At 41.1% G+C, this 12,927-nt stretch overlaps 1 protein-coding gene across 2 annotated transcripts in view; it reads right to left on the minus strand.

Moving 5' to 3' along the window:
* WWOX (WW domain containing oxidoreductase) overlaps positions 1 to 12,927 on the minus strand; it is a 929,603-nt gene that overhangs the window by 657,838 nt on the left and 258,838 nt on the right. For both annotated transcript variants that reach the window (XM_032389774.1, XM_032389775.1), the window contains one exon: positions 3,659 to 3,844. In XM_032389774.1, coding sequence (XP_032245665.1) covers positions 3,659 to 3,844 — 186 coding nt within the window. The remainder of the gene's footprint in view (positions 1 to 3,658; positions 3,845 to 12,927) is intronic.

Here is a 12,927-nt window from a genome sequence, read left to right on the forward strand (position 1 = left end):
AATGAAGGGGGGGGAATCGGAGGGGGAGATGAACCATGAGAGACTATGGACTCTGAAAAACAAACTGAGGGTTCTAGAGGGGAGGGGGGTGGGAAGACGGGTTAGCCTGGTGATGGGTATTAAAGAGGGCACGTTCTGCATGGAGCACTGGGTATTATACGCAAACAATGAATCATGGAACACTACATCAAAAACTAATGATGTAATGTATGGTGATTAACACAATAATAAAAAAAAAAGAAAGAAAGAAGGAAGCCACGCAAAGCAGATGGAAAGACATGTTTCCATGGAAATTAGGCACCCACTCGCCAGGATCCAGGCCATGACATCCCTAGTGTTCAATGACCCCGCTCCGCCCCAACCCAACATCAGTAACAAAGCAAATCATGCCATCTTTGCCTTTTATCTGTACAGTGTGCCTCTGTCCTTACCACACCAGACTGCAAGCCATTTATTCACCTGCTTCCAACTCTGGACTGTGAATTCCTGGAAGGTGGACAGTAAGACCCTTGCATATTGCCTACCACAGTGCCTGACACAGAACAGGGACTAAATACAGGATTAGAGAATTAAAGTTTGGTCGTGGGTTCGGAATTCCAAACTAAGGGCCAAGTTTCCCTTATTACAAAAAGCTTTGTTTTGAGCCTTGTTCCAAAGGCAAAATTTAGCACAAGCTTCAGGTCCTCTAGGTTCTTCATCAATATGTCCGTGGCTGAAGTTTAGAATGAATCCCCTGCTTTGGTTTTTAAGGACAACGCAGAAGTATCTCATGACAGGAGAACACTGGGGAAGTTAAGAGGGAGAAGGGAAATCATTCCTAGTCCTTAATCTAGAAATAAGGTGAAACACACACACACACACACACACACACACACACACACACACACACCGTGATGAGAAATTAGATGGAACCCAGTTGAAGTAAGTTCTCAGGATGGAGAAGCACAGCTACTATAGGGCAGGCCCACCCTTTGCAAGCAGCCCCCCTCCATAAGCGGACCCCTGACTTCCTGCCCTGCTGATCTCCTGAGCAGCAGACCCATTTTTAAGGTCTGATTAGCTTATATTGACAGTCCTCTGGGAAACGGGAAGCGTGGGCAAGCTTTCTGATTCCTCTGAACCAGGGCAGGCTTCCTGAAAAACGACCATGCTCACCTCTCAGCTCCAGAGGCAGTAAAACAACTCTTCAAAGGCTGCTTACCCTATTTTCAAGTAGAAAAATTGACAAAGCCACACAATAATGTCTTAATAGATTTATCCTCTTACCAATACAGTAAAATGTGAACATTTGCTCTCTGGACGTTAACACTTGCTGTTTGTGGGGACCTCTATCTTGTATTTCTATATATACTGCTCCTTTATTTTTTTTTAACCAAGGATTTTTAAATTACCAAACAAAAATAATTAGGCTGGATTCTATGTAGACAAAAGCTAGTATGTTCAAAGAGTAAGACTGAATTTGCGTCAGAAGCTGTACGTGCGTGTGTGTGCGTGTGTGTGTGCGTGTGCGTGTGTGTGTGTGCGTGTGCGTGCGTGTGTGTGTGTGTAGCAACTTGGCACTCAACACAGCTGCAGCCATTAGGAGTTGTACAGCCAGCCCTCCGCTCTTTTCATTCTATTTTAATTGTTATCTGAAAATTTTTCACAGCAAAGAAGTAGAGTTCTCATTTTAGTATGACGTATTTTGGGTATGCAAAAACTTCATTCACTTGCTCAGACTCCAGATAAGTAACTAGAATACAATGAAGACACGGGGAGGCTAATAAATATTTTGCCTGGGGGCAGTCTGGTATAATATTTTTCTGCAAACATAGGACTTTATTTTTCCCCTAACAGGGGGTCTTGACTCCAACGAAAAGACTCCGCCAAGGTTTATGGAGGTAATTAGATATCAACACTTCCCTTTTACAACATGGTTTAGGGCTCTGGGTCCTTGAGCAGTGAGCGAGTGCTTTCCCAGGACTATGCACCCAGTACTCACACTGTTGTTTTGGGCACCACAGGAGAGCAACACAAGGGTCATAAACAAACCAGCTTGGGGCAATTAGCATTTTGTAAAAATACCCCCTAACAGGTGCCAAGGATGACCAGAAAGCAGAAAAACCAGTGCCAATCAGCAGACAGGAGTGGGCCTGATAAGACATTTCAGGAAGTCCTTGTCTGTAAACTAAAATGGGTCTAATTCAGGAGACCAAGGCCCTTCCTTCCAATTCGTCTGTTCTGTGAAATTAAGATTCAGATCTCCAAGGTAGGCTCGAATTATGCGGCAGTTAAGAAGAGAACAAAGACGTCACATGGAATACCATTTGAGATCCAGATTTACAAAGGGAAGCAAGCAGCTGACAATTCAACATAATCTCCCATTAAATACCAACTCATTTAAACATATCCCATGGTGCCCTCCACATCTGGCAAACGATCGCGGCTGGCAGATTTATTTCCGGAGCTTGCTCTCCTGTGCCGGCCCCCACAGTAGCCTCCCTCACTCCTGAGCAGGACCACTCCACTTTTTTTTTTTCCCCCACAAACCTGGTGTGATTTACAAAGATAAGGATGTCCAGATTTTGTTACCACCTAATTACTAGATGTTTCATGTCTTTTAACACGGGGGAGGATTATTACGGGCATTTTCCTTTCATTTCAGCCACCATAAATTTAAAATGGTAAAAGTAAATCTATCTGCAATGTGTCACTTATACCATAAGCCCCTGTGTTTGGGAGTGATAAAGGGTTCAGGCTAACCCTTGGCTGGTCTCTCTCTTCCAAGTCCCAGGGGTTACATTTTATGGAAGCATGATTAAAAAAATAAGCTTCATTCTGGGTCACTAAAACATTTCAGGACTTAAGACGGAGAAGAAGGGGAAAAAAACAGACCCTTGCACATTATTTTTTTCCAGCTACTTTGCAAAGAGTGAAAGCTCCCAACCACACCAGGAAAATCTCCCTAACATGCATTAAATCTAGCCTCACCCGGGAAGTCCTTTGTCTTCTCCGACTACTTCTCTTTAGACAAATAGTTGTTTATCCAACTCCAGAAACAAATATGCGGAAAATACAATGAAATTTTCAAATGCCTTTTTAGTCAATTGGATATTCTCCTAATGGTAATAGAAGAGAAGTGCCATCTGATGTTTTAATTGAAATTTTAACCAAAAGAGGCATGGCCAGATTTCTAATATGTTCTAACTACAGTACTTTCCCTTTCTACAATTACACAGCTAATGTCTGCATTGAATTCCCTAATTTCTCATTATAAAACAATTGGATTTCATCTCGCAGTCTTTAATTGCATTGTTTCTCCTGCTAGAATAACTGCACATTCTTCTTGGTGAGGTGTTGAAGTTGTTGAATGACAAATCGATAAAGGTCAGGCATTCAGATTTAATCAATTATTATTCCATCTCGAAGCAAAATCAATGAGGAGCTTGAAGTATAGTTGTAAAAACCATCTACATTGCTGTAGACAAAACCCCCAAATAATCCTCCACAATCTCAAAACAAGAGAAAGACTCGGAAAATTAAGGAAGCCAGATTGAGTGCACCCACACTTTCCAGGGGAGCATCACTGAGAAGTATTTTTGGGAAAGGGAGCCTCGGGAAGATACCGGCTGACACAAGGAAGGGGCCAGATGAAAAAACACATCAGATGCTAACCCACCTATGGGACTCGGACGAGACCACAACTACTCGGGCAGGAGCTGAGCGGCACAGGACATCCTGAAGGAGCTGGACAAGGTAGAAGTGCCCCAGGTGATTCACCTGGAAGGTGGTCTCCAGGCCATCTTTGGTGAGGCTCCAGGGCAAAGCAAAAGCCGCTGCATTGCACACAAGCACGTGAAGAGATCTGAAAAATAAAACATCCAACATTGTGCAGACATAAACACTCTAAAACCAAGGATAACCCATGTTCTGACAGGAATAATCAACTCTTCCCTGTCTTCAAGATTCATCAGTTGGAAATGGGATGTCACAGCATGAGCCATGCTGCTGGGGAAGGGCTTACACTGTGAGCGGGCTGCAGGGCACCAGGAGTTCCCCAGGATACAGGACTTTCAGTGCTCAAACTGGGACTGCACTGGGCAAACTGGTCACCCTGGATGGAACCCAGATTCTAAAACCTAATTTTATCTGTGCATCTTAGTTTATCCAATTCTTAGCTTCTTCACCTAAAAAATCAAAATAACCCTTAAGGTAGATGTAAGAAATAAAAGAGAATATAGGCTGTATAAATACCAACACAGGAACCAGCATTTAATAGGTTCTAAGTAAATGTATCAAGGGGGAAACTCTCTGTTTAAAGAGACAGGCACACATTGTTTGAATATATTCCTCCCAGAGGTCAAATTACATCTACACTTTAGAAACAAGGGAGCCCAGGGATGGGTAAGTGGAGGTCTATTATAATATTTTCTATTTTGAATCTATTTAATTTGTTTCATAATAAAATTTTAAAAAGTAAAAGTAAGCCTTTCATGTGAATCAAAATCCTAAATCCTCATAAAGAAATGGCACTTGTGGGAAAATCATCCTAAGGTGCTAATAAGAATTGTAAAAAGGCATGTATTAAAGGCTATCCATAGTGTTTGTAACTACATTATAAAATCAAAACATTACAAAATAAACAAAATATAAAATTGGGAAATCATTAAATGAATCTGAATATATGCATACTATGCAGCCATTGAAATGATACATCTTTTGACCCTGTAAAACATACACGTTATAGAACAAAATATGTAATTTTGTATGATCACATAACACACACAAAATATTAATGAAGGGTACACAAAAATGTGAAGAGTAGTTGTCTCTAGGGGTGGGTGGAACCCTGAAATGTCTTAAATTATCTTCTTTCTGAGTTTTAATTTTGATGAAATGCAAGTTGTATATACTTTTTTCTTTTGTCACTTGTGCTTTTGGGGTCCTATCTAAGAAACCATTGCCCAACCCAACATCACAAGGATACACTTCTATCTTTTCTTCTAAGAGTTTTAGTTTTAGCTCCTGCATTTAGATCTATGATCCACTGTAAGCTAACACAGAAGTAAGGTGAATGCAAGAGATCTAACTTCATTCTTTGGCATGCAGGTATTCCAACTATTGTAGCTTTGTTGGTTTTTTTTTTTTTTTTTTAAGATATTTATTTATTTCACAGAGGGACACAGCGAGAGAGGGAACACAAGCAGGGGGAGTGGGAGAGGGAGAAGCAGGCTTCCCGCGGAGCAGGGAACCCAATGCGGGGCTCAATCCCAGGACCCTGGGACCATGACCTGAGCCAAAGGCAGACGCTTAACCAATGAGCCACCCAGGCGCCCTAGCTTTGTTTGTTAAAAAGACTATTCTTCCCCCCATTGAATGATCTTGGCACCCTTGATGTAAATCAATTGACCAACTGAAAGAATTTATTTTGGGACTCTCAATTTTATTCCATTATTATGGTAGTACTATAGTCTTTATCACTAAAGCTTTGTAGTAAATTTTTAAAATGGGAAGTGAGAGTAATTCAATGTTGTTCTTTCTCAAGTTTGGGTTGGCTAGTCAGGAGCCTTGCATGCACATATATAAAGCTTAGAGTCAGCTTTCAATTTCTGCAAAAAAAGCCAACAGCAATTCTGATAAAGTTTTACATTAAAATTGCAGATCGGGGTGCCTGGGTGGCTCAGTCAGATAAGCGTCTGCCTTCAGCTCAGGTCATGATCTCAGGGTCATGGGATTGAGCCCTGAGTCAGGCTCCCTGCTCAGTGGGGTGTCTGCTTCTCCCTCTCCCTTTGCCCCTCCCCCCCCCAATTGTGCTCTCTATTTCTAAAATGAATAAGTAAAACCTTTTTAAAAAATTGCAGATTAATTTTGAGAATATTGTCTTCTTAACAATATTACGTCTCTTGATCCATGAACATGGGATGTCTTTATATCCCTTTAGGTCTTCTTTAATTTCCTTCTACAATATTATATAGCTTTCAAAATACAAATTTATCACATCTTTCATTAAATGTATTCATAAGTATTTTATTCTTTCTGATGCTATGGCAAATAGAATTGATTTCTTAATTTGATTTGGGAATTATTCATTACTAGTGTATAGAAATACAATTGATTTTTGCATATTGACTTTTTATCCCCCAACCTTGCTGAAATTATCTATTAGATTTAATTGTTTTTTTAAGTGGCTTTCTTAGTATTTTCTACACTTAAGGTCATTTTGCCTGCAAATAAAGATAATTTTACTTTTTCCTTTCCAACTGGAATGTCTCCTTCCCACCCCCATTACTCTGACTAGCATTTCCAGCACACTATTGAATGGAAGTGGTAAGATTTAATATCCTTGTTTTGTTTCCTGATCTTAAAGGGAAAGCATTCAATATTTCAGCATTAAGTAGGTTAGGTGTGGGGTTTTTTTTTTAGAAGCCCTTTATCAGGTTGAGGAAATGTCCTTGTAATCCAAGTTTGTTGTGTGTTTTTATCACGAAACGGTGTTGGACTTTTTCAAATGCTCTTCCTGTGTCCAATGGCATATCCTTTATTTTACTGATATGGTATATTACACTGACTTTCAGATGTTAAACCAACCTAGAATTCCTTGGATAAATCACACCTTGCCATAGTGTATAATCCTTTTTATATATTGCTGCTTTTGGTTTGCTAATATGTTGTTGAAGATGTATACATCTATATTTCTAAGTGATACTGGTCTGTAATTTTCTTGTGATGTCTTTATCTGGTTTTCAAATCAGACTAATACTGGCCTTATACAGTGAGTTGAGAAGTTTTATTTCCTATTCATTTTTTCTTAGAGTTTGCTAAGAATTGGAATTAGTTCATTAATTATTCATAATATTAATGATATTATTAATGATCTCAATGATACTAATTTCATTAAGAATTCATAATAAATGCGTGGTAGAAAGCATGAATTAATTTATCACTAGAGGGAAAAAGAATTAACTCACTGTTTTTTAAAAAGTATTTATGTAAATCTCATTGCCACTAGGTCTCATTGAGAAACTATCTTATTTGTTCTGTTGCCTGATAAAGCTCCAATCCACCATCTACCTAAGACCTAAAAGTGCTGATGTGGCTGAGGTCACCTGTGTTTGGTTGGGATCACCTGTTTTCCACTTATGGTCCCCCCAGTTGTCAATGTACAGCCCCCCAACAATCCAGTTACTCTCTGAAGAGGTGGACAAAAAATGCTTTGAGGCATCTGGTCTACCTAGAACATTCATCAGAGCCTATTTCAAATCAAAACAGAATCTACTCATTTATAACCAAAATAACCCATATTTTGTAGTAAGGCAAGACCATTGGAAAAAAACTTTGAGAGAGAAATGGGAAAAGGGCCAAGTGAATATATGAATTATATGTGAGCTCCTTTCAGTTTTCATCTCAAATATTTGGTTCACTTTTTCAGAGTTGTTGACACTTTTTTTTTCTTTTTTTTTTTTTTCCTTTGAGTGATAAATGGGGATTAGGCATTTATTAATAGCTTTGTGTACATAAGAACCTTAAGTGATATGTATTATTATCAACATTTTACAAACAGGAAAACAAGAGATTAGAAACAAACATCCTATGGTCTGAATAAGAATCAGAAACAGCTAAAATAAAGAAGCAAATGACTAAGAACAAAACAAAACAAAATAAAATAAGATCAGTTGAGTTCAAAGCTACTGCACAATACCTTCTTTCTTAGATAAGCTCCCTTAAATGGGTAGAGACAAGTGCTGACAGAAATTCTAGCTCAGTCATGTCACTATACTTACCTGACTTGCGGCCAGTTTGTTAACGTCTGTAAACCTGTCTCCGCTCCCTGTAAACTCAAAACAGCAGCATACACCCCTCCCAAGGTTGTGAAGAGTAAAATCCCAGTATTGTGCAAGGTACATGCCAGGTTAAATCATTGTTACTTCCTTTGTCTCTATACCCTTCCCTTCTATCCACAGGAGAAAATACAACTCTTCAAAGTTGATTTTTGCAGTGTTTCCATGTCTTTAGGATAGGCCTGGGCATTTGGAATTTTGACACCACACCTCTTGGCCTCCTCAAGTTACCTTTATCCCTGCCTGTACATTTTCTCAGGAAATGCAAAACACGTCAAGAAACTTGCTACCAAAGACCTCAGCCTGGGGGCATGAATCCACAGAGGACATGGGAAATCCTCTCCTCTTTCACCAAATTTTAATACCCTTCATTAATGTTAATTGCACCACCAGAGGCAAAGTACGTACCCTGTACCTAAAACTTGTCACCTCCATTAATTAAAAACAGGCTTATGGAATATGAAACTATAAAGTGTTAGACTTTTTTTAATTGTAAAGACACTTAATTGGCTTGTACAAAAGGAAAAGAATTTCTTTTGCCTCACTTTAATGAGGTTTTTATTATTCAAATGGCACATTTTGCTCAGTTTTGACTAAAAGCCATTGCAATTCAAAAGGCTCTGAGATGATGAATATTTACAGAATATCAAAAGGAAAGTTCAAACTATAAAGACAGAATGGAAACAAAAATAGTATCATTCCAATTCCAAAGCTGATGCTGTTAGTCAGCACTCTCTGGGCCTGATTTTTTTTTCTTCTTTGGTGGATTCTGGTCTGTGAGGGGTGAGCGAGGACAGGGGAGGTCTTCAATGTATAGAAGATCCCAATGAAAGGGGGTGTGCTGCTTCTCTGCAGTTCTAATCTACCCAGAGCGAGAGGGGACCCTGGCTTTCTCTGGGCCTGCTGGGGATGATGCTCCAGGCCCAGTGGGGCCAACACATTCCTTTGGACCAGAGAACACCTGTTCAATAGTAAGGAGAGTGGTGATCCTGTTATTTAGCAGGGGACAGTGCTCCTGCTCATCCATGGAAGCAATGATGGGCCAAGCTTTTGAGCCAGTCACAGTAGCCTTAAGTGATCTTCCTACCGAAAGAGTGCCAGATGGGGACGATAAACGGAAGGAGGTCCTAGTGCAAAGGCTTTCAGATAGCTGATCTCTAAGTTTTTCTCTCACTCCCCTCCGGTTTTGTTTTGTTTTTGTTTTTGTTTTTCCTTTTAAATGCAGATATAACTGACATACCACACTGTATTTGTTTCAGGTGTACAACTCTTCGAGCATCCCACCCATTGACTATGCCTTTCTCTCCCTCTCTTTCTAGCCTTTCCAGTAGCTCATGCTTCATGGGCTCATTCCTGCTGCCTTCAGGCTAATCAGATTTTTTTTGACCATCTACAAAGGGAAAATGGGCAAAGTGGAAAAAAGAAACCAAAAGGAAGGAGGACAGACAGGAGAGAGAAGGCCAGAAAGAGAAAAACATCTATATGACATTGGGGCTCTTCCAAATGGCACTAGCCTCTCTCTTCCCATTTGTGGACTACAGTTTTAAAATATTTGTCTCCATTCTTTGCCCCAAGTCACCCACTTCTTATCACCAAGCTGAGTGAATTCTTTCCCATTACCCTCCAGATTCTCTCAAAGCCACCTGGAGAGCTATGGCTTCCCAATCAAGAAACCCAACAACCTCCCCTCTGTTGAAACCAGACTTCTCTGTCGCAATGGACCTCCTCCTAATGTTGCCACTGCCCCATCTTCTGTCTCTTCCAGCCCTTCCTCTCCCAGCCAGGGACTCCAAACAACACGTCTATAAAGATGAACTTCACACCCACAGCTCCAGCCCCCATATTCCTCCCAGGTTCCAGAATCTCATTCATATCCACCCCAATTCTGAACTCTTCATCTTCATCTTTCCACTTCCTAATCTCCTTATTTCTAGTGGGTAATGATACTCTCTAACTGGCCCCCTAATTAGTAACTCTTAGGAAACATTTGCTACTCCCTCTTCTCCCTTAGTCTCTATGACTAGTCAACACCAACATCTCTAGAGACTATTAATACTTTTCCAGTCCCCTACATTTCCAATGGAATGAGCATTAAGATGTCCTGTCTAGATCTCAATTATGGGTCCAGTGTATCCCTTCACCACTGCTGAGAGCAGACTTCTCCAGAAAATTGTCCTTGACTGATGGTCACCATCATATCTGGAAAGTCATGCCCCAGACCCAGTTGCTCTGCTAACAAGGAGGACAGCTCTGGTATAAGTCCTTCTCCAGGAACGTGTGGCATCAGGCTGAAGCTAGTCTCGAGTGAAACACAATCTGTTTTCCTCCCTACCTTCTTCTGAGAATACTCCCCCAGTAAATCATCAATAAATACGTCCCTCTACCAGGCCTGATTTCTGGGGAACTCAAGCTAAGACAACCACCAGCACTCCATAACCTGTTGCCTTTAGCTCTGGCCACTGCAACAGCCCAGACCTGGTCTTGCTACCTCTACTTGCTCCCTTATTTGACCTATCATGAATACCGGGGGTCCCGTTAAACACATTCTGAGAGTCTAACAGAAAAACTGATGAAGGTATTTAAAAATTGATAAAACTAGATTACAAATAACCAGTACAAGATTTAACATGTTAAAATCCTCTAGTAGCAATAGTTAAAATATTTCCTACCAATGAAATTAGCAGATTTATTTATAATATTATTATATTGTTATTATGTTATACAAAGCTGATAGGAATATATATTCCTGCACCCTGAATACGTGTTGTTTGAAGCCAGTACATTTGTGGTAATTTATTACAACAGCAATAGAAAACTAACAGAGTCAGGTAATAAACATTTGCTCTTTTAAGTCACTAACTTTTGGGAGTAATTTAACAGCAACAGATAACTAGTATATGGATCATGCTATGTGAGAGAAAAACCAAACACAAAAAGCTACATATGGAATACATGTATTTATGTAACATTCTGGAAAAGGCAAAACTCTAGAGACAGAAAAAAAATCAATGGTTGCCAAGGGCTGCGTGCAGAGGTGGGAATGACTACAAAAAGGCACAGGGGAAATTTGGGGGGTAAGGGAACTGCTCTATATCTTGACTAGGTGACTCCATGACTGTGTGTTTGTTAGAACTTACCGAACTCTATTATTAGAAGGTGAATTTTACTATATAGAAAATGCAACTTAAAAAAAATGTAGAAACACAAGAGTGCTTTGTGTGCTTCCAAAGGCCCGAATCACAGCCCCAGGATAAGGGACTGGTGTATTTGTGTGCTGACTGCACCTAGTGGGTCCACGGAAGTTGCGCCTATTCATCTCCGCATCTCTGGACCGACTCGCAGAGCATCATGTGCCTGACCGGTGATGAATACAAAACTGTTAAATCTGACTGAAGTCAAGTAGACTATGCATGGACTATTTACGATGCCCCTTGCCCCCGGTAGCAGCAAACACCTGAGAAGAAACATGTTAAAATCTACTTGCAGAGAGAACAGGTCAACATTAACAGTGTAGAGACAGAGAATACTTGGCCCATGTCTACGGCACCCATGCTGACTGCCCCCCCCGTCCTTTCAAAAGCCAGTTCAAACCCCTGTGGAACCTTCCTGGACCACTGAACCCGTAAGAACGGCTCCTCCTCTGAATGTGTACAGCATTCAGCATCTGTGTCCTCAGGCAACTCCTGAACCTCATTGCGGCAAGAACTCCCTGGAAGTCCTGACCAATAACAAAAATCCTTTCCTATGAAATTTTATGTTCTATGTATAAGTGTTGTAACAGCAGGGGTGCAGTTCCACAGTGTTGTCATCCTCTAAAAATATGAGAATGTTCAATAAGCATCTATTTGAACACAGGGGTCTAGTAAACATGAACCGAGAGAGAGGCCTAGACTTGTTCCTTGCCTAGGACAGTCATATGATGTCAGTCTGAGGAAACATTGCTGGTAGTTCTTGGCACGTCAATATGCTATTTTAATAATCATGGCAACCCATAAGGTAGACGGCATCATTACCATTTTACAGAGGAAAACATTAAGGTTCAAAATGTTTCTTGCCAAGTAGGTGAAGAAGCCAGACTGAAACCTAGGAATATCTGCCACCAAAATCTTTTCTTAGGCAGGAAAACACAGAGGCTTTACAACCAGGGAATAAGGAAGGCTTGCTGTGTGGAGCCAGGGGCTTGAACACAGAGAGTGGGCGATGTGAATGGCACCCCACACCCTGAACATCCACAAGCAGCAGCGCTCTGATAATGACGTTAAGAAATTAAACTCGAATAAAACGCCAGAACTTCAGCCTATCTCCAACCTGGCTCTCACCCAGGGTGACGGAATGTGTGAGGGTTCCTGGACAGCAGAGCAATTAGGGATGTTGGTATCACAGGACTTTCTGATCCTTGCTGACACACGGACACACAGTGCTTTCTTGCCTCACTCTACTTATCCCCTTAGATGGACCTAAGGGGGGGTCCCTCACTCTGTCCCAGCTGTACCTTCTACACATCACAACCCACCCCGTCCCCCAAAGACTACTCATGACCCTTCTTGCTTGAAGAATCCTTCCTCCTCATCTGGAAGATGGGTACTATCTCCCTCTTCTGAAATTCCTAGACACTTTCCCGGGACCTTTTACAAGGCTGACAACAGTGTGATTGACAGAGAGACAGATATAACCAAAGGACACAAGGTCCTTCGACCTACGACCACTAGACAAATGCATGGGACAGGAGATCCAGCTGTTTCCCATGTTCCCTGACCTACAGGTCCCCGACAAGACACCAATCTCCTACTGACACGGACCCCTCGAGGGCCAGGATCCTGTCTGTTTCCTCCACAAACATCAATTGCCATTCTCAACCCTGCCAACTATTTTGAATGCTCATCAGTAACTGGCAATGACCCAACCCTAGCACTTCGTAAGAGTTTATTGTAAACAGAACATCAGCTTCTGAGCTGTAGCATCTCCCAGGAGGCTGGGGCTTCAATTCTGCCTGGGGTGTGTCCATTCCTACATTGCTTAACTCTTTGTGACACAATCCATCTGTTATCTTCACCAGCAGACTACAATCAATGTCCCTAGGAAAGAAGTCTTTGTTTGCCCAGCCTTTGTT

The sequence above is a fragment of the Phoca vitulina genome, unplaced genomic scaffold, assembly GCF_004348235.1.
Source record: "Phoca vitulina isolate PV1807 unplaced genomic scaffold, GSC_HSeal_1.0 scaffold56, whole genome shotgun sequence".
Classification (NCBI taxonomy): Eukaryota; Metazoa; Chordata; class Mammalia; order Carnivora; family Phocidae; genus Phoca; species Phoca vitulina.